Source organism: Theropithecus gelada, chromosome 17, assembly GCF_003255815.1.
Source record: "Theropithecus gelada isolate Dixy chromosome 17, Tgel_1.0, whole genome shotgun sequence".
Taxonomy (NCBI): Eukaryota; Metazoa; Chordata; class Mammalia; order Primates; family Cercopithecidae; genus Theropithecus; species Theropithecus gelada.
Window position 1 is genome coordinate 61,234,966 of NC_037685.1, and position 24,399 is coordinate 61,259,364.

Here is a 24,399-nt window from a genome sequence, read left to right on the forward strand (position 1 = left end):
CACCCACCTGTCACCCCCACTCAACCATACTGACAGCCGCCCAGCGGCACAGGACAACTTGCCCTAAACCTCATCAGCATGAAGAGAGGAACCCTATAGAATGCCCCCAATCCTATAAACACTGATGTTCCTCAGGTTGGCTGGGCAGCCCATTTGGTGAACTTTGCTTTCAGAGGGATTTACTGACTGGCTGATAAAACAGACAGACAGATAGGATGGACCCAACTTTCTAATAGGGATTAAGCCTTACTGATTCCTAGAGGATATTCACATCTCTCAGTTACAGAAACTGCCATGAAGACACTGCAAGTACATGCATGAGAAAGCTCATGTACATGTGGGGTTTACTGTGGTTCCATAAACAGTAACAAGAGGAAACCCCCAGAAATGTACAAGTGATGGATGTAGGAAAAACTGTGGCCAAACAAAATTTTAGTTTGTTGTGTTAGAGTATGACTAAAATTAGCAACCCAAGCAGCCCAGGACAGACAAGTCAGCAGGGCCACAGGACAGCAAAGGGCTGGAGCTGTGCCCACCTCATCCAAACCCCCTTGCCTCTCAGGCCACAGGCCCTGCCAGCTGCCCACTCCCACCCTGGCTAACGGCTTCTGTTATACAGTGGCCTATGCTGAAGACAAAACGGGTGACAACCAAATGGCTCAAGAGGGGGAGGAGGAGGCCAAAAGAGGAGGGGACTCAAAAGTCAAAATGGCTTCTGTGGGCCCCACTTCGGTCCCCTGTGGCGGCCAGGGTGACAGACAGGCAGTGAAAAGCCTCCAGATCCCCACTCAGCTCCTATGACATCAAGAGCTAGCAACATGGCCTTGCATTAAAATAAATGCATGCCCACTTTGGGAGGCCGAGGCGGGAGAACCACCTGAGGCCATAAGTTAGGGACCAGCCTGGGCAACATAGTGAGACTGGGTTAGTGCAAATTTTTTTTTTCTAATTAGCTGGGTGTGGTGGCATGTGACTAGAGTCCCAGCTACTTGGGAAACTGAGGCAGGAGGATTGCTTGAGCCCAGGAGTTTGAGGCTGCCTTGATCCATGATTGTGCCACTGCACCCCAGCCTGCACAACACAGCAAAATCCTGTCTCTAAAATAAATTTTAAAAATTAAAAAATATATATAAATGAATGCTATCATGGATAGATGAGCTTTAGGCCACCACGAGGCAGAGGCACCTAGAAAGGTCCTGAAATTCCCATTTCAGGGCAAGTGGAAAGTGTAGGGAACTGCATACAGGATTAAATCCCAGAAACAGGTGAACTCACAGAAGAGGACTAAGAAGGGCTGGAATGTGTCTTCCTCACGCAGACAGGTAAAGCACGCACAACAATAAAAGCGCGGAGAGAAGGAAGCAAGGGGGATGGGTGAGTGCAAAGGAAGGAGGCAAAACAAAAGGCATCCTTCCCGGCTCCTCAGGACAGTTGCAGGAGACACTGGATAACCCTCCAGGTGACAGAACGTGGGTGAAGGCATGCGTGAGCATCCGAAAACCGGCCCCGCTGACTGTGACCCTGCCACACCTGCTCCTCGTACTGCACCTCACCTCAGGAGGACCTACCCCCGACCTCAGGAGGACCCAGGTGCCGGGACCCTGGGCAACCATAACAACGAACAAGGGCCTGATTTAAAAAAAAAAAATTTTGCAGGGTATGCTAGTAAGCAAGAACGCAAGGTGCAGAACAATATATACGGAATGCCGCGTTTTGTTCAAGAAAAAAGGAATAAAATATACATATCTGCATTTGCTTGTGCTTACACAGAGAGAAACTGGAAGCTTACACACACACACACACACACAATTAGAAAGTTTACCTGTGGGGGTGGGAGATGAGGTAGATGAAGAAAGGAACGCATTGTAAATCTTTTTTTTAAAGCATTATGAACCACGTAGTATTTCACCTACTCAAAAAGTTAAATTCAACCTTTAAGATCGGGTGTTACTGATGCCAGTGGCAGAGTATTAACACAAAATAACCACAGAATCCATTCTAGAGGCGCAAACCAAAACATGTAGAGGTCTTTCTCAACGGTCTCTTTTTATATAATCAATAACTAACCTTTTACATGCGTGTGGCAATTGTGTTCACTCATCATCTAGCAACTCACACGTGAAGGAGAAGGGCTGCCAAGAGCCCTCACCCAGCAAATGTTGCCCCAAGACAAAGTGAGCTTGAGTCCTGGTCTCAGCTCGGCGCTGCCTGCCCTGCAGCCTTTGACCAGCCCTTCTGCGTTCCACTCAGCTGGCCGCTCAGAAGCAGCAAAGACAAGGCCTGGCATAGAAAGGGGTCAGGCCCAAAGGTCTCCCACCGCATCAGCAGCGAACATCCTGCAGCAGGGCTCCGCCCCGCTCACTTACACCAGCCACCCTGACATCAACTGTTAGCTGTGCTCAAAAGCCACACTCCCCTGTTCTTCTACGTGGTAATAGAACCCTTGTTTCAGCTGGACATATAAGCCTTAAGAACCAGGACTGCATGTTTCCCAGAGTCGCTAGCTACAAGGGGTAGCCATCTGGCTAAGTTCTGATGGAGGAGGTTTGAGCAGACATGGTGTCTGCGTCTGCTGAGAAACCCCAGGGGATGAAGTGGGGAGGCAGGGGGCCCTCTGCTGTTCCCTTCTCCATCCTGCTGGCCGGAGCGGGAAGAGCTGCCTTGGGCCCTGGGGCGCCTGGCCTGGATTTCTGGCCGGGTGAAGCGACATGCTGGACTTACCACCCCCAGAGGTTGACCAAAGAGAACCAAACCCTTATCTTGTTGAAGCCAGTGTTATTTTGGGGCTTCCATCCTAACTGGCAGACACCATCCAACAAAACTTTCTCAACAGGCTTCCACGCGGGGTTGATGCCTCACTATTGCTGTGTCCACAGAACACTGGGTGGGAATGCCAGCGGCAGCCTGAGTCAAAGGCATGAGGAGCCAACCAGACTGCAGGGTAACACTCCTCTTCACAGACCAACAGACAGACCAACCTAGTTCCCAGGGCCTTCCCGGACAGCTAGAAGACAGCATCCTGAAATCACAAACCCACGCGGTCACACGGCCTCCCATGCAAGATGAAGCCCCCGTACGTTACATGGATTGGTTGGGCCGTGCCCTACTATTTCAGAGGAACAAGCAATTTCATGCAAGACTACATGGCTGTTGTCAGAAACACAAAGCTATGGCTGGAAAAACAAAAGACAGAAAGATGCTTAGAGATTTTAACAACATGCCAGAGCATGCCAAGGAGACTCCAGTCCTGCAGAACTCCACCTCCTCACACGGCCGATCCCCTGCTGGCCCCATGGTCAGGGCGCTGGGCCCTGGCAGTGAGGCAGTCAGACGTAGCTAAGGGGGCCCCACCTGTGATCGGGGGTTGGGGCAACAAACGCTGCTTTGTCTGGGGGCCGGTACAGCTAGCTCATCATTACCAGGGCATCAGCGTGAGGCTGACCAGTGAAAGTAAATACCATCGGCTGGCACAACCAATCTCTTCAAAAAAATAATAAAATTAAATCTCGATTGGCAACCAGTTAACAAGAGGTGCCCTTTATATTTCATTCCTGACCTGTAAATAGCAACCGCTCAAATACGCTCTCAGAGTTTTCAAAGGCTACTATGTTCCTTCAAGGCATATTTGGAACTGGCTTTACGCCACCGTAAACTAATGGGTATCCATAAATTTGGCATAAACATCACTCTGAAATGCTTGGGATGACACATTCAAAGTCTTCACTTCTCTGTCACGGAGTTTAGGAAGCAAGGGTATTCCTACTAGAACGGCTAACCACAAAATATTTGTGTTAGTGAAGTTTCGTGCACCGAGCGCCATAGTTTCCTGTTTCCATTCAAGTAGTCACACGTCAATGCCTGCCCACTGGTGACAACACTGGACAACATGGCTGGGCACCTGGCCCTGAACTAGTGACCAACTGGGCATACGTGACTGCTAAGATTCCCAACGTGGGATAGTGCTTCTCAGCCTCCCTTGCAGTTCGATGTGGCCCCCAGTGGACTCTTGCCCGTGGAATTTCTGTGTGTCTTCTGGTCTGTCCTGAATAGCCCTGAGCACTCTCCTCTACCCTCTCTTCTCCCTTCTGGAAGAGCTGGGTCACGCTTGTACCTATAGCCAGCTCTGACCGGGCAGATGAGGACAATGTCCCAGGGCAAGACGGAGAAAGACGGAAGATGTCTGGGTCCACAGAGGCCTGTGGTAAAGCTGGCCAGCCAAGTTGGACGCTCATTTCAGGACTGAAAACATCTCTTTAAAGGCACTCCATTGTGGCACCTGGGGCGGTCTCTTTATCAAGGCAGTTTCAACCTTTAGTCTTAATGAAGAATCACACACAAAATCCAAGCCCCCATTCTCTATCCAGGGACCTAAAGAATTATGTGGAGATCTGACAGAAAAGATAAAAAAGATATGCTGTCACTGTTGAGCTTTTTTTCCTAGGTTATCTGAGCTTGTCGGTGAGGGCTGGTTAAAGACCTGAGATGGCACAGGGTGGAGGTGTCACCTCCAGTTCCGGGTGTCTGCATCAGAGACATGAGGGTGATGGGGCCACTGTCACCAGGGCTGGAGCAGCACAAGTCAAATGTCGGCGAAAGAGACTGTTGTGCTCACATTCTGACACTTCAGTCATTCTACAAACCTTCAAAAGCAGTTTCATCTATTTATCTTCCCTCTACATTATTAATGTAACAGGAAGGTAGGTATTCAAAGGTAAAGTGAGGTCACCATGGCACTGCAGAGAAAAATCTTTTCTGAACACAAAATTCGAAAGTTGGCCATCAAACAGAATCTGGGGAAAGAGGGATCATTTAATGAGTCTGACAAGAATCTTGAATGATACACAATTTGGAATTAGGGTGATGATTTTCTTTCCTTCAGTCTTTCTTGTCATACAATAGTCTTTCCATTTCAGGGGAATAAACCTTCACACAAACTTGATACACACAAAATGCCCTCAGCTACTTCACTGCAAAAAAACAAAACAATTAACAACATATACTCCAATAATGTTTTTTTAAAAGCACAAGCCATCCGAGCCAGTTATATCCCCCATACAAGTCTATGTCATTAAATACCAAATAAGAAGAATGGTCAGAAGCAGCAACTCACTTGTTCAAACAGAGACGGCCTGACGTGTTCCCAAAATCTTCCTCCGTGAGCTGCCAGTTTTTAACCGACCCTTTCACAAATCCTGACACCATAATGAAGCCCAGGACCAGGACGTTGACACAAGTGAATATTTTGTTGACCATGGCTGACTCTTTCACACCAAGAGTTAAAAGTCCTGAAAAAGTGCACAGACACAAAACCTTGTCTGAGTGTTAACCACCAACTGGGAAGGTCCTTCCTGGATGGGGATAAGAAGGCGACTGAAAAAGAATCCAAGTGCATTGAGCTTCTGCAGACCTCTGTGAGCCTCTGGGATTGGGGTGGATTAACGATCTTTCTGGGGGCAGGGATTGGGGTCTAAATCACCAAGGTTGTGGGTGCTTCCCAGGCCCTCCTAGGTGACCTCCAGATCCCCTAAGAAGCCCATGCAGAGGCACCCGAGGACTGCAGAGATCGGGAGCATGCGCCCCTCTCACAGGGGGGGAAAGCCTGGACCCGCACACCAAGCCGCTCCCGCTCACTAAAAGAATGCATTGCTGGGAAACAGCCTCCAGGAACGATTCCAGGAAGAAACACTTTGCTCAGTTTCCTGGGAGAACGGGCATTTTTCAGAAGAGGAAATTATTCTGGTTGACTTTGGGATGTTAGTGATACTAACAGTAACAACTAACTATGGTTCTGGAACCACTAACATACATGGTTCCTCATCGGACTCAGTGCATATAAAATAACATCTGAGCTAGGCTAGCTCTAGCTTGCAAACTCACATTTTTTTTTTTTTTTTTTAAGAAAACTAAGTAATAAAGATGCCCAGGAACCTTTGATAGCGCTGCCTTTGAGGCGTATGCCCCAGCACCACCTTAGGGTGAAGAGGTCATTCAGGTACTTCCGTAGCTGAAATCTTTGCTGCGCAGGAAAAGTGGCACAGAAGGGGCTGGTACCACTCAAACACAGCCAGGATTTGAGACCACTGCTCTACCATGGACGCTCCTCATAGTTTTAAAATAAAAACTGGTTGGGTGCGGTGGCTCACACCTGTAATCCCAATACTCTGGGAGGTGGGCAGATAATTTGACGTCAGGCATTCCAGACCAGCCTGGCCAATATGGCAAAACCTTATCTCTACTAAAAATAAAAAGATTATCTGGGTGTGGTGGTGCGTGTCTGTAATCCCAGCTACTTGGGAGGCTGAGGTATGAGAATCACTTGAACCCAGGAGGCGGAGGTTGCAGTGAGCCAAGATCACGCAACTGCACTCCAGCCTGGGCGACAGAACAAGACTGTCTCAAAAATAAAATAAAATAAAATAAAATCTGCTGTACTTTTGAGATGGAATTATAAAGTACAGATGTTAGAAGAGAATTGTGTGATTAATCACAGGGAGAACACCTCAACACAACAATATATTTCTTCTTTACTCTTCCTCCTAATCTCACTAGTGCAGACTTACTTTCTGACGCATGTTTCTGCCAGCTGGACCAGAAATACTGCTGAGACCAGCCTGAGTGAAGTTATTTCAATTATGTGGTGTGTAAAATAAGGCATGTCATTTTTAAAACTCATCCAAGATTTTCTAACCCCAAATGAGAATTTATCTGCATTTCAGCTTCACGTTTATACAGCCCCACAGAGCAAAACTCGCATTGCACTGGCCAAGACACGCACAAATGTCACTAGCAAGAAGTTGCCATCAGCTGTGTTCAGGCAGTCTTTGGGATTTTTCAAATTCTGTAACCACAACCCTGTCATGAAACTTATTTATTGAAAGGGTGTTTTGATGGTTGTTAGGTGTAAAACCATCCAAGTCGTCTTCAGACGCCCCAGGCACACATTAGTGTTCCAGACGGAGCTCATTCCTCCACATTTTCCTGGCTGATGAATGACAGCTTTGCTTTCCAAATGGTCATCCTCTGAGTCAAAAGAATTCTTATTCCCAGGACACTCATACAAAAAGCCTGCAGTGCTGACAAAATCTTATTCCACAAACAGCTAGGCTAAACACCTAAGATTCTCTTTTAATGAAATGGCACACAACTCAGCAGCTATGAAGCAAGCCAGCCCTATCTGAATCTACAAGCAGCCATGAAGACAGGGACAAATAAAGATGCCTGCATGAAGTACAAAAACAAAACAAAAAGAAATGGGGTTGTGGTTTAAGAGATAAGTAAAGAAAAGAACTTAACAGGAGCCTCTCACAGAACCTTTGACCATCACTCTGACCTGATCTCTTTTTCAGTGTGGGCTTTCTTTACCTGTCAAGATGAGAATTATGATCACCGCGAATATGTCAGGGTTTTCGGCCAGCACGCCGGGGGCGTTCAGAGCCATGTGTGTCCGTGAGAACTCCCCGATGGGTCTGCCTATCAGCTCGTCGAAGGTGGCGCTCCAGGCCCTCGCTACGCTTGAAGTACCTGCCCCAAAGCACACACAACAGAGGGGATGTGAGGACAACGGTTAGCCAGGTACTTGTAGTGGAGCTCCATGTTCATAACATCATTGCAGGAGTCACTGACGGTGCACTGGAATCTGGCGGCAGCAGCCAGATCACAGCGTATGCTGAGCCAGAAGTGACGGTCAACTAGTGCTAAGTGCGAGAAGGCTTCTAGGGCCCACAGAGGAATGCATTTCACATCCCACCCAATATGCACAGGTGTATTCTATCAAATATACATATCCGAATAAAAAGTTTGCAAAACAAGTGTTACCCTTACCACCTGAGAGGCACTCTGATAGTATGCAATGCTACCTATTTTGTTGCATTGAAAAAGTAAACATTGATGACAACTCATGAAAAACTGATTTCATAAAGCACTCCTGGGGTGCAGCTGGCAGTCTGCAGGAACCCCGGTCAGGAAGCCCTTTTCTAGGAAACTCTTGGCAGCAGAGATGATGGCGCCTACACCATAATTCTTCTCCCAGCAAGAAGAGGCGTCCTAGGAGGTCCTTGAAGGGGCTGAACCCCAGCTCAGGGACAAAGCCACTTGCTCACCTCAGAGTAGGCATCAGCCACCTCTGCCATTTTGTGCCTGAACGTGACGTGGAGGCCATGGTATCCCCAGAGTGCAGGACCGCAGACAGACCCCAGCTCTCCTCATTCCCCCCTCAGCCTGCACCCTCCAGCGCTGAAGAACACCAACAGGGCAGCACCCAAAATGCCAACAATAGTTGGCTGCTGTCTTTCACTCTCGTTCTCTCCTCTCATATAATTCTGGAGAGAGTCAGAATGCGTTTCCATTGGTGTTTCTCAGGAAATGTCACTAAAATTCCAGTATTTCCATAGAGCATTTTCCTTTGTTTTCAAAGGGGGCCTTGTTGGTGACCATGGTCCCAATTATTCACCGCATACTGCCAGAGTCATCTGCAGAGATTCAATTTCACTATTTGGTCTTATGATAAGTAAGTATCTTTCCAACAACTCAGAAGTTTAACCACATTTCTTCCTCCTGAGCAGCCAATCTGTTATGAATTCTGTAAACATGGTCTCACCATCTCCCTGTCACCCCCAAAGCGGCTGGCTCTTGGCAAATGTGGCTCCCAAACCCTGTCCTGCTCGATGAGAGGGGCTACCCCAGCCTTTCTTCCCAGCCTACCCTCTCCCAATTTCTGAATCATGCCTTTTAAAAAAAAAAATGTTTGCTGGAAAAACTGCCCTTCCCAGCAGCTAAGGCTGCAAATATATTTTCATAATGCATGCAAATGTTCTCCCACAAGCAAATGGCACTCTGGCAGAGCCTTTCATTTGCTGGTCTAGAAGCTGCAAGCAGTTCATGCTCAATGTATATTTTATGCTCGGGTAAATCCTCTGGAAACATAACGGTCCATTTAACAATAGCTACATTCCCAGTGAGAGACCTCAGCTTGTGAGAACCATGTGTGGCTGTAAAGTTTTGATGTGGCATTGAAAGAAAACATTATGAATTTTATTTTAGAGCCCAGAAGACTAAGCTAGGTTGGCTCTCAGCAGATACTGCAGCTGCTGGAAAGAAAGCGAAGGTGCTGTTCAGGGAGCGTGAGTATGTGCCCTCTGCCAGCTGTCCTGGTGAAGGGGGAGTGGTGCCCCCCATGCAGAGATAGGGCTGCGGGGAGCCCAGGGCTGGGACGGTCCCAGCAGGCAGCATGCGTGGCAGGGCGGGTGTGGTAGGGTCCAGTGGGAGATGGCACAGAAGCAAGGCGGGACCCACATGGCTCGGCTGACCAGGTCTTACTGTTTTCTCGCTATTACCAAAAAATTTGAGAAAAAAAATAAATGGCACGTTGAGTGGCCGTGTGCACCCTTTGCTTCTTCTGAGACTTAGGTTTTTGTTTCTTTTAAGTTGACGTGTTCAACTTCAGTTGTAATCAAAATACAAAAAAGCATAAAGGGAAGCAAAGCGTGTTTACCTGGCAAACTGGAAAGATTTTCTACATTTGCTTCTTTATTTGCTGGGTGGTTGTGTTACAGGCCGATGTCCAGTGTCCACACTGCAGGGAAAGGGGCCCTGGCTACGTGGAGGATCACAGTCAACAAAGGCCTTAAAAACATGCAGACCCACCAAGAGCCATTCTGCTCCTTAGACAGTTTTAAGGAAAAGAATCATGGCTAAGCACAAAAACATAAAGTAAGTAACTGTTTATAACAACAGCAACAACATAATGGAAACAATCTGAACAACCCATAAAGACATCCAATACGTTACACGCTGTGTATAGAAATCTATACAAGGGTAGGCAAGCATTAGAAACGTTACCATGGAAAAATAGCTAATGATATGAGAAGTGTTTACTCTATGTTGTTTTATAAAGAGGTATACTGTACAAAAATATACATTTAAATTCACAAAAATGTTAAAACAATAGTTCTCTCTGTAGACAGTAAACTGCTGAACAGAGAGTGTCTTATGCCTTCGTGGGATCCCTAGTATCTAGCACAATGCCCAGCACAGAGCAGGTACTCAATAAACATTTATTAAAAGAATGAATGAATGAATGAATGAATGAATGAATAAGAGAATTAGTTTCTCCACATAGGCAGGACATTTCTACTTTCTTCTTTGTGCTTTTCTTTATTTTCCCAGTTTTTCTCTATCAGTGATGCATTTACTCTAGTAACTAAAAAACATACTAAAAGAAACTAAATACTTTTAAATGAATCAGAAACATCCTATTAATTCTGTGCCTCTCGTGTTAACAAGAATGACCTCCCCATGGGGCACCCGCCCACACTTTGGAGGTGGGAACAAACAGAAAAGTGGTAGAGGGCACAAGCTCCGGACCCCCGGTACCTACCGATGATGTAGGAGAGGATTAAGTTCCAGCCGGTGATGAAGGCCCAGAGTTCTCCAACGGTGACATAGCTGTAGAGGTAAGCTGAGCCCGTCTTGGGGACCCGAGCACCAAACTCGCCGTAGCACAGGCCAGCCAGCACCGAGGCCAGCGCAGCAATCAGGAAGGAGATGACAATGGCAGGGCCTGCATTCTCACGGGCCACAGCTCCAGCCAGGACATAGACGCCAGCACCCAGTGTGCTGCCCACCCCGAGGGCCACCAGGTCAAAAGTGTTCAAGCAGCGAGACAGCCGCGTCTCCTCCCGGCTACAGTCCACCACCTTCCGCCGCAGCATCTGCTGGCCAATGTTGAGCAGGACTTTGCACCCCATGTTGCTGTTCAGAGCTGTTGAAAAAGAACAAAGATGTTTCCTGATTGCTCCTCATTTCATTCCATCACTCTCATCTTATCACATTATTGAAACAAACAGTGATCAGGTCCTTCATAATCATTTCCTGCTAAAATGCTTTAATTTGTAGAATTCCATTGATTGTCAGAAGCACACAGCCTTCTCCAGTTTCACCAGCACATACAGAATTATCCCAGCAGGCCAACAGATACAGCTGACTTCATTTCGAGGTCTCTGAGCTTCCACATTGGTATCAGGTCCTCTTAATGGAGACTCTTCCATGGGTGGAAATTATGTAGTAGAGGAAACACACATTAATGACATTGTTCCTACACTCAGTCATCAGATAATATACCAGGAAAAACAAGGTGTTAGTTTAAGTATGCTGTAATAGAAGGCAAACCAAACCATATCGTAATTTCATGATTAAATTACATTATTAAATTATTAAAACTCAGAAGCCCTGAATAGCAATAACAATGGTTTTTTTTAGATCTTTCTAGGATCCCCTGAGGGTAAGGAGCCAGTTGTTTTCACTTTTAAGGTAACACAGAGGTAAGTGGAAGCAGAAAAATGTTGAGTTATTACCAGTGAGGGCTTTTCATCACTTACTACTCCAGGAAGCACTTTTCTTCTGGGCTGAAATGTCAGCCCAATGTGCTCTGTGGTACATGATATATATGCATATCTGATATGCTCTTGGGCACTTATCACGAGAGGACATGTATCCATCCATCCCACCCTCACATGGGACATACCCCATTAGGGCCCAGGACACCCTGTGCCTTGTGGGATGGCTCCGAGATTGCTTTCCTCCAACCTACGGGCCCACCTTGCCTGGCCAGACGCAACAGGTGAGCCCTTGGCAAGGACAGGCCAGCAGCCACCCTCAAAAAGGCGGAGCTTTGCCCCCCACATCTGAAGGGAAGAGACTTCCTTCCACAGAGTCCAGGATGGAAGGGTGGGGGTGGGAAGACAGATAAACTCTTCAGTGGAGAAACCCGAGGACCACTGCCTGCAGCAGGTGACCGAGGCCAACGACAGTGACAGTCACGTTGGCAGAGTGATGTGATGAGAGGGGCACTTCATCTCCCTGGTCTTTCCCCCAAAACCCACAGCCCCAGGCTAACCATGGGAAAACCACCAGACACATTCCATTCTACAAAATACCGGACTGAGTGTGTCAAGGTCATCAAAAACTAGGAAGTCTGAGAAATGGCAGAGCCTAGAGGAGCTAAAGAGACGTGAGGACTAAATGCAATGTGGGATCCTGTATGGGATCCTGGGACAGAAAAAGGACACCTGGGAAAAACGAGGGAAACCTGACTCAAATATGGATGTCAGTTAGTGACAGCACATCAATATTGATTGTAACCAGTGTACCCACCAAAATAAGATACACATTCCTAATATGAAACGGTGAGGGGCACATGCAAGCTCTGTACGCTTCACGATTCTTCTGTAAATCTAACACTATCCTAAAACAGAGTTTATTTTAAAAATCAAATGGTGAAACCCCGTCTCTATTAAGAAATACAAAAAACTAGCCGGGCGAGGTGGCGGGCGTCTGTAGTCCCAGCTACTCGGGAGGCTGAGGCCGGAGAATGGCGTGAACCCGGGAGGCGGAGCTTGCAGTGAGCTGAGATCCGGCCACTGCACTCCAGCCCGGGCGACAGAGCGAGACTCCGTCTCAAAAAAAAAAAAAAAAAAAAAAAAAAAAAATCAAAGACAAAACAACAGCATGTGCACAGAGAAGCTATCATCATGACTTTTGGCTACTGAGGTACACACAAAAAACCATCAATTATTCATGTTGATCATCACTTGGTATTTATTGACCTAACTTAGCTGCAATTAAGTCACTTGAGATGGTAAGTCTAGAAAAGTCCGTGCCTAAGCACCTGAACACTTCCCTGCCTGCCCACACCTTTGCACCCGCAGCTGCCGGGCAGGTACAGCGCAGCAGGGCCTCCCCAGGTTGCAGCTCAGGGCCCCTCGGCAATGGTCACATCACTGATCAGCTCCAGGTCTGGCAGCAACTGGGAGCGGTGCCTGCTCTGTTTTATCTGACAGGCCGAGGGAAGAGAATAATCCCAAGACTCAAAAATGTGAGCTAGAATAGGGAATAAAAATCATCTTGATCCTATGCCTTTGTTGCATAGATGGGGAAAACAGCTGAGAGCCAAGTGTCAAACAGGGTCACGGGCTCTGCAGGCGCCGTCCTCTGGGGTTCCGGCGGCATCACAGGTAGGAAGGAAATGATATCATGGTGTAGCAGGTGGGGCAAAGTGGGGAGGAAATGAGGAGGGAGCGCTGCTTGTGGAACAGCGATGGAGCGGGGAAAATCAGACCTCAGAGTTTGAGAAGAGCAGGAAAGGGCGCCTGAGGCCAAGAGAAGAGCAAGCCGAAAGAGACGGATGGCTTCCCAGGTTGTTTTCAGCAACACACGGGACTGCTTCTGCAAGCTCTCGAGCCAGAGCAGTTCTGAGCTGTCTCAGCAAGGCAGGGATGCCTGCGGCTTCCTAGGCAGTTAAGTGAGAGCCTCTGAGTGGCACCAGCGAGGAGGAGGAGCAGGAACCAAGGACCTAGTGGTGCTGGGACCCCAGGATCTGAAGGCTCAGGGGGTGATTTCTCCTGGAAATGCCTTTTTCTTTTCTTCCTTTTGGGGAATTAGCCAGATTTATTCAAGTCAAATTGTAAATCACAACAAAGCAAAACAATTGCTTGCATAGTAAATTGAAAGGGAAAATGCAACATAGCCCTCAGCTGAAAAGCCTGTGCTGGGAGATGTGCAAACATTACTGCAGTCACTTCTCAATATCCTTTTTGGCAGGGAGGGGAGTAATTTAAGTAGATGAGCCTTGAAGAGAAACAGGGTGTGAAAACTCCTTATGACTTGCACTGTTTGGGATCTGGTGGGGAAATGTGGCTGGGGGATGCACAGACAGTGCCTGTCTGCTCCTAACCTCTCCCAGATGTCATTTCTGCTCAAGAATAAGCAGATTCTCTCCATAAAATACTAAAGGCCGGCCGGGCGCGGTAGCTCAAGCCTGTAATCCCAGCACTTTGGGAGGCTGAGATGGGCGGATCACAAGGTCAGGAGATCGAGACCATACTGGCTAACACGGTGAAACCCCGTCTCTACTAAAAAATACAAAAAATACTAGCCAGGCGAGGTGGCGGGCGCCTGTGGTCCCAGCTACTCAGGAGGCTGAGGCAGGAGAATGGCGTAAACCCGGGAGGCGGAGCTTGCAGTGAGCTGAGATCTGGCCACTGCACTCCAGCCTGGGTGACAGAGCGAGACTCTGTCTCAAAAAAAAAAAGAAAAAAAAAAAACACTAAAGGCCAAGTGCAAGGGAAAGACAATGCTACTCAATAGCATTTTCTTTCCTAGGCCTCATAGGATAACATAACCTACATGCCCAGAAGGTGAGAAGGGGTCGCCCTGCCTTTCTCTGTTCTGGGCTTTTCAGGAGGGCTGTTCCCTGTTTGCACTCCTTTCTCAAAAATGTGCTGTTGTCCTAGGCAGAACCAAAGCTACAAGAGTAACCAAACGGATTCTTGGCAAGGAGCGCACCGGAGCCCAGACACACTCCAGTTACATAGTTCTGGGCCTCCGTAGAACAGAAGGCTAATGTGAGCCAGCTGCTCGCATAAGAGGACAAATGACGCCTGTGGAGGTGCGCAGATGCAAAGCCTCACACATGCACCTGTGTCACCACCAGCACAGATCACTGCTACCAGTTGAAAACCCACTTAAAGAACCAAGCAACTTATGCTGGGGGGACCTCTGTACACCCTTCAAAATGAAGGGGCAGGTGATTACATCACTGTAAGCTTAGATACAGATAACAGTTTTCTAACATCATGTGAAAAGGGCCTTTCTGGTGAGCTATCTGTGCGCAGATGCAGCTCATTTTCCCTGAATAGGTACGCAGTGGCCCGTTTGCTTTCGGTATAGTTCTTGGCCTGTTTCCCCCTCACCAAGCCCAGGGAAGTGCTGGAGGGAAGTGTTTGGGTCTCAGCGGGGTGGGGTGGGGACAGCTGGGACCCCTACAGGAGATTACTTTTACCTTGGTTACTTCTGAAGTATTGCTTGCTATCTAGGGAGAGCGCAAACTCAATTCCTTTGGAAGACACTGGAACAAAGATGCTGCCAACTGCTGCTGAGAAGCCCAGAGCTGATAATCTGGAGAACATAAATGTCTCAGGCTAGGTGTTCACTCCTACTTCCCAGGGTAGGAGAAAATGAGACACTTACTCTGTCTTGGGTTTATTTTAGGAAATATCCTGTCTCCTTGGAAGTAATGCAAAAACCTGTTCTCCAAGTGGTTTTATCTGTCAGCATTTTGTACACATTATACCGGTTCTTACATTCATGCCAGGACTCCAAAGCTGGGTGGTTCAACCAACAGTGAGGCTGCACAAAGCTACTCTGCACAGAATTGGTCTATTCCAACCCCAGCAAGCAAAGTCAGGTTGGTAGAGACTGCCTGCTGTTGGGGTTTACACAGAAAGTTGCCAGAATACTTTGAGAGCATTACGTGGAAATTAGGTGAGGAGGAATTTATACAACAGTCGACGCCTCCTTTTATTTGAGGGTTTGATGGAAATCTTGCAACCCCAAGTGTCTCGGATCCATCTTGCTCCCTGTCATTTATTATCAAAGAACATTTACCTGCGGGGTATCCTCAGAAAAGCAAGTTTCCCACAACAGGAATTCTAACTCTGCATTCTATTCTGGTAACCACTACATAACACCAGGAGTTTTACTGGCCCAATGGGTCAGAATTTGAGGTAAAGACTCTTTTCCGCTCTATTTTAAAGATTTCTGATACAAGTGAGCAGGGGTGGATGGTGTGATGTTTCCAGCCTTGACTTCAACGGATCTTTCCACCACAGATACATTCCAGCTTAATGGCCTCCTTGGGGGACGGGAGGAGTCAAAAGCAAGCTGTTATACTATACTTGGAAATGCCCTTCTTTCAAGAAAATCTTCATCTTGGGAGCTTTAAGAAGCCAACACTTTTAGTTTGCCCTTTCAGTGGCCTTCAGAATGGCCGGGTCCCGGGAGACCCCTTTCTCCAGGCACCTGGCGGGAGCCAGCCAGAGGAAAATCTTTCACCCTTGCAGGAGAAAGACTGTGGTCCACGTTTGTACCAGGCTAAGGAATCTCTGTCTTTGCTAGGGTGGTAGCACTATTATAGGATACCATGAATGGGTGGGCATAGTCAATGGCGTCTTTTCAGCTTTCCTCAACAAGAGTGGCTGGCCAGCCTCATGGCTGGCATGTGGGCAGCTGCCCAGCAGTCCCAGAGTGCTCTAGACTGAGTGTGCACAGAGGGGCAGGGCTCGCACAGCTGAGTGGGCTGCAGCCACAGGTGGGAGAAGGGGACACTGGCCATGGTGGGAGAGGATGTGGAGTCTCAATGACAAGGGCAAAACCTGTGTTGAAGGAAGTGATCTCAAACCAGGATCCACTTCCCCACAGATGGTAGGAGGCCCAGGTGCAAGAACTCAAATTTTAAAAAACAAGTCAGATCAGATGGGACTGGCAGACACTAAGGATGGAGACGGAAGGAGGTAGGCATGGTGTTATAAAAAAAAGAGGTATGAAAGTGATAGAACTAAACACAGTCTTGAGAAGTAGCAATGGAGGTCCCTTAACAGGCAGAAAGAGACTCACAACAGAAAAGGAAAGTAACGGTGGTCAGTGCCTGAGACCATCAGAGGACAGGTCATAACTGACCTAACATGGACTCATTAATCCCGGGTGAACTGAGCCTGCTACAATGGTAGATATCACGGTCTTTCTCCTGTCATCAGAAGCCACTGCCAGTTTGGGCATGAGGGGCAGGGAGCAGAGAGGAGGACTGATCTTAACAAGTTTAGTACATATCAAAGGGAAAATCCTTATTCACAAAAATTCAGTTCACATACAATGTATAGAAGACTGACAAATACAGACTAGCATAATTGGGAAAATCATGAGTGACATGCTCACAAATGTTGAATATAGTTTAAGATCATTCTGGATGTTAACATGATGTCACTAAGAGAAGTGGGAAAAATGAGAAAAACTCTTCCTGTCCAAGAGTAGGAAAAATTATGAATAACTTGTAATAACATATGACAAAATAATGCAGCCATTAAGAATGTCTTTCTAGATTATGTATGGACAATGAAGAAACGTTCACGACAGGTTCACAGAAAAATACTACAAAAGTATGTATTTTTGGATAAGCAAAATACATATGTATCCTTTAAATGCCAGATAAAAAGTATATGAAAATATTAATAGCAGTAATTTTATTATTCACTATCGTAATACTTTTCAAAATTCTCTTTAAAAATTCTATTTTATTTTTGTCATTAAAAAATACATACAATCTTTCCAAAGTCATTCTGCATTGCAGAAGGCATGTTCACCTACAGGGAGTACAGGCAGAGAAAACCGTTCACTGTGCAAAGTGTCACTAAAGACTACATGAGCTCGGCCAAGCGCAGTAGCTCATGCCTGTAATCCCAGCACTTCGGGAGGCCGAGGCGGGTGGATCAGTTGAGGTCAGGAGTTGGAGACCAGCCTGGTCAACATTGTGAAACACCATCTCTACTAAAAATACAAAAATTAGCTGGGCCTGGGGGCAGGCGCCTATAATCCCAGCTACCCAGGAGGCAGAGGCAGGAGAATTGCTTGAACCTGGAAGGCGGAGGTTACAGGGAGCCGAGATCACGCCATTGCACTCCAGCCTGGGTGACAAGAGCGAAATCTGTCTCAATAAAAAGACCACATGGGCTCATTCGAAACCAGCCTGGGCCACGTGGCAAGACATCATCTCTACAAAACATTTAAAATTAGCCGGGCACTGTAGTATGCATCTGTGGTCCCAGCTACTTAGGAGGCTGAGCCAGGAGGATGGCTTGAGCCCAGGAAATCAAGACTGCAGTGAACTGTGATCACACACTGCACTCCAGCCTCGGTGACAGAGGGAGGCCCTGTTTCAGAAAAAAAAAAAAAAAGACTAAATGAGCTCCACGACCATAAGAAAACTGAATTGAAGAAAGTAAATCAAAGAATCAAAAGTATGAGGATGGGAGGGGTGGTTCAAAATTATGCAGCTTAAAAGAAAAAAAAAAACAATAGTCCACTTGTGCAGTGAGCGGCAGAGAAGGAAATGGCACAGTGCAAGGCCCCAGTCTCACTGGGAAGAGGCTCTGCCTAGAATGAAACATGACTTCTGAGCTTGGAGACTCTTTTAAAGGCCCCAGGGTCTACATCTGGCTGACCCCAGGCAGCTAGTGACATGCTGAGGATATAACTAAATTCCACCCAAAGTGACGGATCCCGTGCCTGTTATGTGCAAAGCACTGTGACAGCTGGGGTTTAAGAGAAATGGGCAAACCCCATCCTTATTCTTGGAAAGCACAGAGTGGTGGGTTGGGGAGGGAGGCCGTGAACATACACGGCGACTCCTGGAGCACTAGGGTCCCGAAGGGGAGTGTGGGACAAGGAAAAGGTCTGTCTCAAAAAGCCACTACTTTCATGGGGGAAAAAAAAGGTGGCCTTCCCTCAAGAAGTACAGAGGCACAGAGCCATTTGGGCACTTCTGTATATCGAGCTGGAGGCCTTGGTTGTAGACACTTTACACTCTTCTAAAATCCACAAGCTGCAGGCAATGTGACTGCTCGAGTCTGGCACAAGGCGGGCCAAGGGCCAGCGTGATGGCTGAACCGGGGGTTTCAGTCCTTCAGGCCTTGGTGACTTCACCATCAGAAAGCCTGAGAGCCCCGCCTCCCCGCCACAGCTTCTCCCTACTGACTCAACAGGGCTGGTGGCAGAAGTTCCCAGGGACCTCTGAGGTCCCATAGACAAGGTTTACAGCCCACCACTCTAAGTCTTACAGCAAAGGCAACATTACACGGAGAGGAGTGTGGGAGGAGGCAGGGATCAGAGGTTCCGCAGGAGGAGGGAGAGGGGTAGGAGGAGGGAGAGGGGTGGGAGGAGGCAGGGATCAGAGGTTCCACAGGAGGAGGGAGAGGGGTGGGGAGGAGGCAGGAATCAGAGGTTCCGCAGGAGGAGGGACGGGGTGGGGAGGAGGCAGGAATCAGAGGTTCCGCAGGAGGAGGGAGAGGGGTGGGGAGGAGGCAGGAATCAGAGGTTCCGCAGGAGGAGGGACGGGGTGGGGAGGAGGCAGGCATCAGAGGTTCCGCAGGAGGAGGGAGAGGGGTGGGGAGGAGGGAGGGATCAGAGGTTCCGCAGGAGGAGGGAGAGGGGTGGGGAGGAGGCAGGAATCAGAGGTTCCGCAGGAGGAGGGAGAGGGGTGGGGAGGAGGGAGGGATCAGAGGTTCCGCGGGAGGAGGGAGAGGGGTGGGGAGGAGGGAGGGATCAGAGGTTCCACAGGAGGATGGAGTGGGTGAGTGAGGGTCATGCGGGGAGGAGACGACACGAGGATCTACCGCAGGTGCCATTCCCTGGGCTGAGCAGCCACCAACTGCAGAACAGCTTCCAAGCACAGTGGGGAAGTTGCCCAGCCAAGGAACAACTGCCAAGAGAGGCCCCAAAGCAGGCATGGCAGAGACCACACGCACAGCATCGAGGTTCAGCCAGGTAAAAGCAACTAAGGAGCGCCGGGTCCTACCACTCACACCGTGAAGAGGCCCAAACAAATAAACTAACAGCCCACAGGCCGAAAGTGGACAATGCTGTCCCAGGAAGGAGCCCAGTGAGATCTTTACAGCGTGAGTCTGTTGCTGAAATGGTTTGCAGTCAGTAAACCGTTTTCAACTTTTAATGTCATGAGAAAACATCAAGTCCAAAAGAACATAATATAATCCCAATGAGTACATATGTGGCTGTAAAATCCTAAAATATTAACTCAGATTATAGGTATGTTTTTGTTGTTATTTTCTTCTTTTCCATCATTTGCTGTGTAGTCTAGAATGACATGTCACGTTTTCAATGAGAAAACAACCGTAATGACTAAAAACACCTAACATCCTGGGGCACTGGCCAAATGAAAGTCCTTTACATAGTTTACTTCATCTTTTCGCCCCTTATCAGGTAGGCAATACCTTGCATTCTAGAGACAAGAAGTTGCAGGCTTGATTACAACTCAGTAATTCTCAACGCTGGTTGCACATTGCAATCATCTGGCGAGATTTTTTTTAAGTAATGATGTCCGGCCCCACCACAAATAAAACAACTTCTATAGCATTCTCCCAAGGGACGTCCCCAAGGGCATTTGACTAATGAAAGGTGCAGCTGGGGCTCAAGCCTCACTGCCTCCAAAGCCTTGGACTGCCCTCTGAATTGGATCAACAAATTCTGGGAAATGGCATGGCGGCGAGGGCCGTGGGGAGAGGGTATAAAATACAGAAGAGGGCACAGATGGCACCGTGGCCTGGCGGAGGGGGCACAGGCGACACCACACATGCCTCATCGGAGGGGGGGCAAGCTCTTCCCACTGACTCAACTCGGCCCCCTCATGATGCTCCCCCAGGCCAAGGGCTGCATCCCGATCATCCCTCCATGCCCCTGGCACCTAGCAGGCACCAAATAGGATTAACAGGACCGCAGCACTCAGTAATTACCAATGACCTGAAATTCAGGAAGCTAACGGGACACTCACTTTTGTCTCAGGTAATCATCACTATGACCATCAACAACTTGTGAGGGTCTTTCTATCAAAGGAGATCTTATTAGCTGAATACTGAATGGTTTCATTCACCAAGGAATACATGTGTTTCTCTAAATGAATATAAATGTAAAAACATGCTAGTTACAGATTAAAATCTAAAGCAACAATCTTGTCTAGGAAGCCCTCTCTAAGCCCGTCTCCTGACAGGTAACCTCTGTCTGTGCCCTCTCCCCACGCCCTTCACCCCCATCAGACATCGCCCCCATGCCACTGTGGGGACCAGCTCAGGTCCCCACCACGCTTCCTGTCCAGGTTTCCATAGGCCCAAATGCATTGTGTTCAACAAGGCACAGTGTCAGGGTCTCTGTTTCTACTTGTGTAAAATGGGGATGGGATGGTCCTGCCACTGCAAGGTGCTGTGAGGCTCACATGAGGCAACGTGCTAGGAAACACCCAGAAAATAGAGCTCGCTGCTCTTCAAATGCAAAGAACCATCAGCATCACCCCATTAGTAGCTATTACTGCCTCATAATAATATTTTCTTTTAAATCCCAATTACAATCTGTTGGTCACTGTCTCTGCCTCACAGAAGCAGAGGGCAGACAATCCCCATCAGCTCAAGGTTCCCGTCACCAGGGTTTCCTTTCATGGAATCTTTGCCACAGGCACTGTGAGTACCACCCACTCCACTCAGCTCACGTCTCCCAATTCTGTTTACCCAAATCAAAGACTGACTTAAAAAAACGAGAAGCCAGTGGAAAAGCTATCAACGACATCTTCACAAAATCCAGAGAACACCCGAAAAGCGTTTCCTCCTGAAGCCAGCAGGATGAGTGGAGAGTTGGTGTCTCTCGACGTGTTTTCATCATCACTCAGGAGGGCAGTGCTTCATCGGGAGAGACGCCCACACCCTGCATGCAGAAGTGCGTTACAACAAAAACAGGTATCCTAGCCTATCCTACTGGAGCCAGGGCTCCTCTGACACGTGCCTTTTCATCACACTTGGGCAGCATGGAAAGAGAACATCAGTCTGCACATCCTGTGGGCAGGTCCTCGGGGAGACTCTCTGCTGCCTCCCAAGTGCAGCATCAGTGAGCCAGAACCAACCAGGGAGCTGGCCCGACACAGCAGGAGCTCCCATGCAACAGGCTTTACGTCTGCGTGCACTGCATTTGGGCCTTGGAAATGGCTATGGAACCGGCTCTCACATCTCAAGAAGAAATCTGTTCTTTAAACAAATTTGTTCATTTATTTAAAAAGAAATGTTTTAAACAAAGCTCCCCCAAGATTAGAACACTGGCACTTCAATTTTCTGAGCCTCTAAGGTATCCTGGGAGTTAAATTAGTTTTCTTTTCCTCCTTCTAAATATTTCCTGTTTCAAAAAGCACAAGGAGAATCAGCATTGCAAACGAGAGCAAAGCAGAGGATTCCATGCCAACTTAACTGAATTTTCACTGGACATTCACAGACTGGTATTTTCCTACTCACTCACTGATTCACTCAACAAACCTTTAATAAACCCAGGCAGTCCACCAATTCACACACAGGCCTGGGAACACCTTAATCCATAAACTCCCGGAAATGTTCACTTCTCTCCCAGTCTCCCCACCATCACAAGCAACTTTTTTTGTGAAAAAACTTGGAACTCCTAGAAAATTCACTGGTTCAAGAGGAGACAAAGAAAAGCTATGAACAATGGGGCACAGCCCAGGAACAGCCTCAGAGTGAGCGGGGCCGGCTAGAAACAGCCAACATCACACAACACCAGCTCCACGTCACACACATGCATAGATGTACTGCTGCATTAAATCCTCACAAGGAAGCAATCAAGTCACAATTGCTAGGTAGCTGGCGGATTATATTGCCTGCCGTCACGTAACTCGTAATAGTGAAGCCAGGATTTGAACCCAGGTCACCTAATTCCTGAAACCCTATGGCCTGCCAGGTGCCAAATTGACTCAACTTTGACCAAGCTCATTCTCCCTGCTGCCTGACAATTCTTACTTTATTTGTTACCCTGTCTGAAATCCTACAAACATAAAAGAGTCATGAGTTAAGTGACAACCTCTTCTTGAATGTGACACCCCTGTAAAAATGAAGCCCATTATTATTCATGCAGTGGAGTGAATCAATGTAATCCATCCACTTCCCATCCAGCCAGCTGCTAGCCAAGACCTGCTGGCTATGAGGTAACAGGAACTTTATCTGGGACTGAGGAAAAGTGGGTAATTTTGGCTGCAGGACCCAACCGGGGCTTCGGTGGAAAGTTGTAGAAAGGATACAGATAGCAGAGGCCTGGAAGGGGTATGTGGAAGGAAGTGGCAGATAAAGCAGATGGATTACATATTACGCTGGAGATATGATGTCCGTGATAAAAGTAGGGAAAAAGTGTCAAAATAACATATAGCAGTCCTTAAAACAAAAACATAAAAATAAGTGTATACAAAGAATGGTAGTGCAGGAGGAAGTGAGGCATTTGTCTCTAGACAGAAGATTATGAATGGTTCCTTCCATATTTCGACGATTTTTAAATAATGAGTATGCACTGCTTCTGAATTAAGGGAAAGAAAATCTCTTTTAATGAAATCAACAAAGAGGGAGAACAAAGGAAGGCATGAGGGTCTCAGGACAAGCCAAGCCCACCTCGAGTCTGTCTAGGAGACGCTGATAAGCGGGTACACGGGGCTTCATTATGCTTTTCCCTTTATATTTGTGCATGTTTGGAAATTTCCAAAATTAAATGTAAAAACAAAGGACTTCGTCTGGGGCTGACCCAAAAAACACTGAGGAAACTCCACTACCTGCACCAAGTACCCCACACTCCCCAACCCCAGCGCCAGGACAGCCCCAAAATGCTGTAAGTGACAGCCACATGTTAACTAGTTAAAGGGTCTTTTATATGGGATTAGGTTGAGCCCTATGAAACTGTCAATATTCAACCATTATGACCTAGAAAAACAGCCAAGAGTCAAAGATGTGTAACAGGCAGACCTGTCCTTAACTCTCCTGGCGGTGTCCTGAGACACTTCTCTGGGCCTAAGTCTGAATCAATAGAAAGTCAGACTGAAAAGCAACCCTCTCTCATACTATAGCCTCTACCAGAAAAGCTGATGTGAGCACCAAGGAACAGACTTAGGCATGGTTCACAGGTTATGCAAAAGCTGGTGGCTGTCTAAAACGTGAGGCGCACGCGTTTAGAAGCTATACACTGGAAGGACCACAAGTGAATTCTGCGGTTCACTCCTTCTTACGTTTCGACAGGTAACAACCTCACTGGGGAGATGGAACCCATGCCCGCCGGACAACAGGTGGCATGTCAGTCACTGGGCGAGGCTGGCACGCTGGTCTGTGATCTGTGACTTGGGGCAGGGCAGGGTGGCCCTTTTAGGGGTCTTCAGTGGTCAGCTAAGGGATTTACACCTTTATTTAGACGCAGAGTTTTAAAGCAAAGGAAGAGCATCCACAAAACATGATCTTGGGCAGACTAATCTGGTCTGTGTAAGAAACATTGAGGGGGGAAAACAGAGCACGAGGACTTCCAACTTCTCGAGGTCCAGCCTTCTCCTTTTCGGTAGCAAATCAATATGCTCGCCTTACAGCCCAATATTTTAATCCATCTCATATAACACCTTTGCGTAAGCACATGCTGTGACCTTTCCTATTGATCTCTTTGTTCCCCGGTCCCTGTTTTTTCTCAAAGAGCCCTGACACACACATAAAACACACGCCCGTAGTTACCATGGGGATTATCTATGCAGTTCATGTCATGCACCAGTAATTCCTACCAGGAAATGCCACATTTATGGCAGGTCTTCCTGCCGCATTCACAACCACACTTTTTCACTGGTGACCAGATTTTCAGACACTCACTCCAGAAGGAACACACTTTTAATCTGACTTCTAATCTCAAAAGAATGTCACAGCCTATTGGCCTGGCTGACCACCTTGCCTGTCTTCAGTCTTCAACAAGTACTGGTCGTACTTTTCTAATGACGAG

At 47.6% G+C, this 24,399-nt stretch overlaps 1 protein-coding gene across 1 annotated transcript in view; it reads right to left on the reverse strand.

Annotated features, from left to right (window-relative positions):
* Positions 1–24,399, reverse strand: part of SLC7A1 (solute carrier family 7 member 1) — an 84,904-nt gene that overhangs the window by 15,996 nt on the left and 44,509 nt on the right. The window contains exons 3-5 of the mRNA XM_025364217.1: positions 10,376–10,759; positions 7,363–7,521; positions 5,111–5,285 (exon numbers count right to left, since the gene is read on the reverse strand). Of these exons, the coding sequence (XP_025220002.1) occupies positions 5,111–5,285; positions 7,363–7,521; positions 10,376–10,745 (704 nt within the window). The 5' untranslated portion in view covers positions 10,746–10,759. The remainder of the gene's footprint in view (positions 1–5,110; positions 5,286–7,362; positions 7,522–10,375; positions 10,760–24,399) is intronic.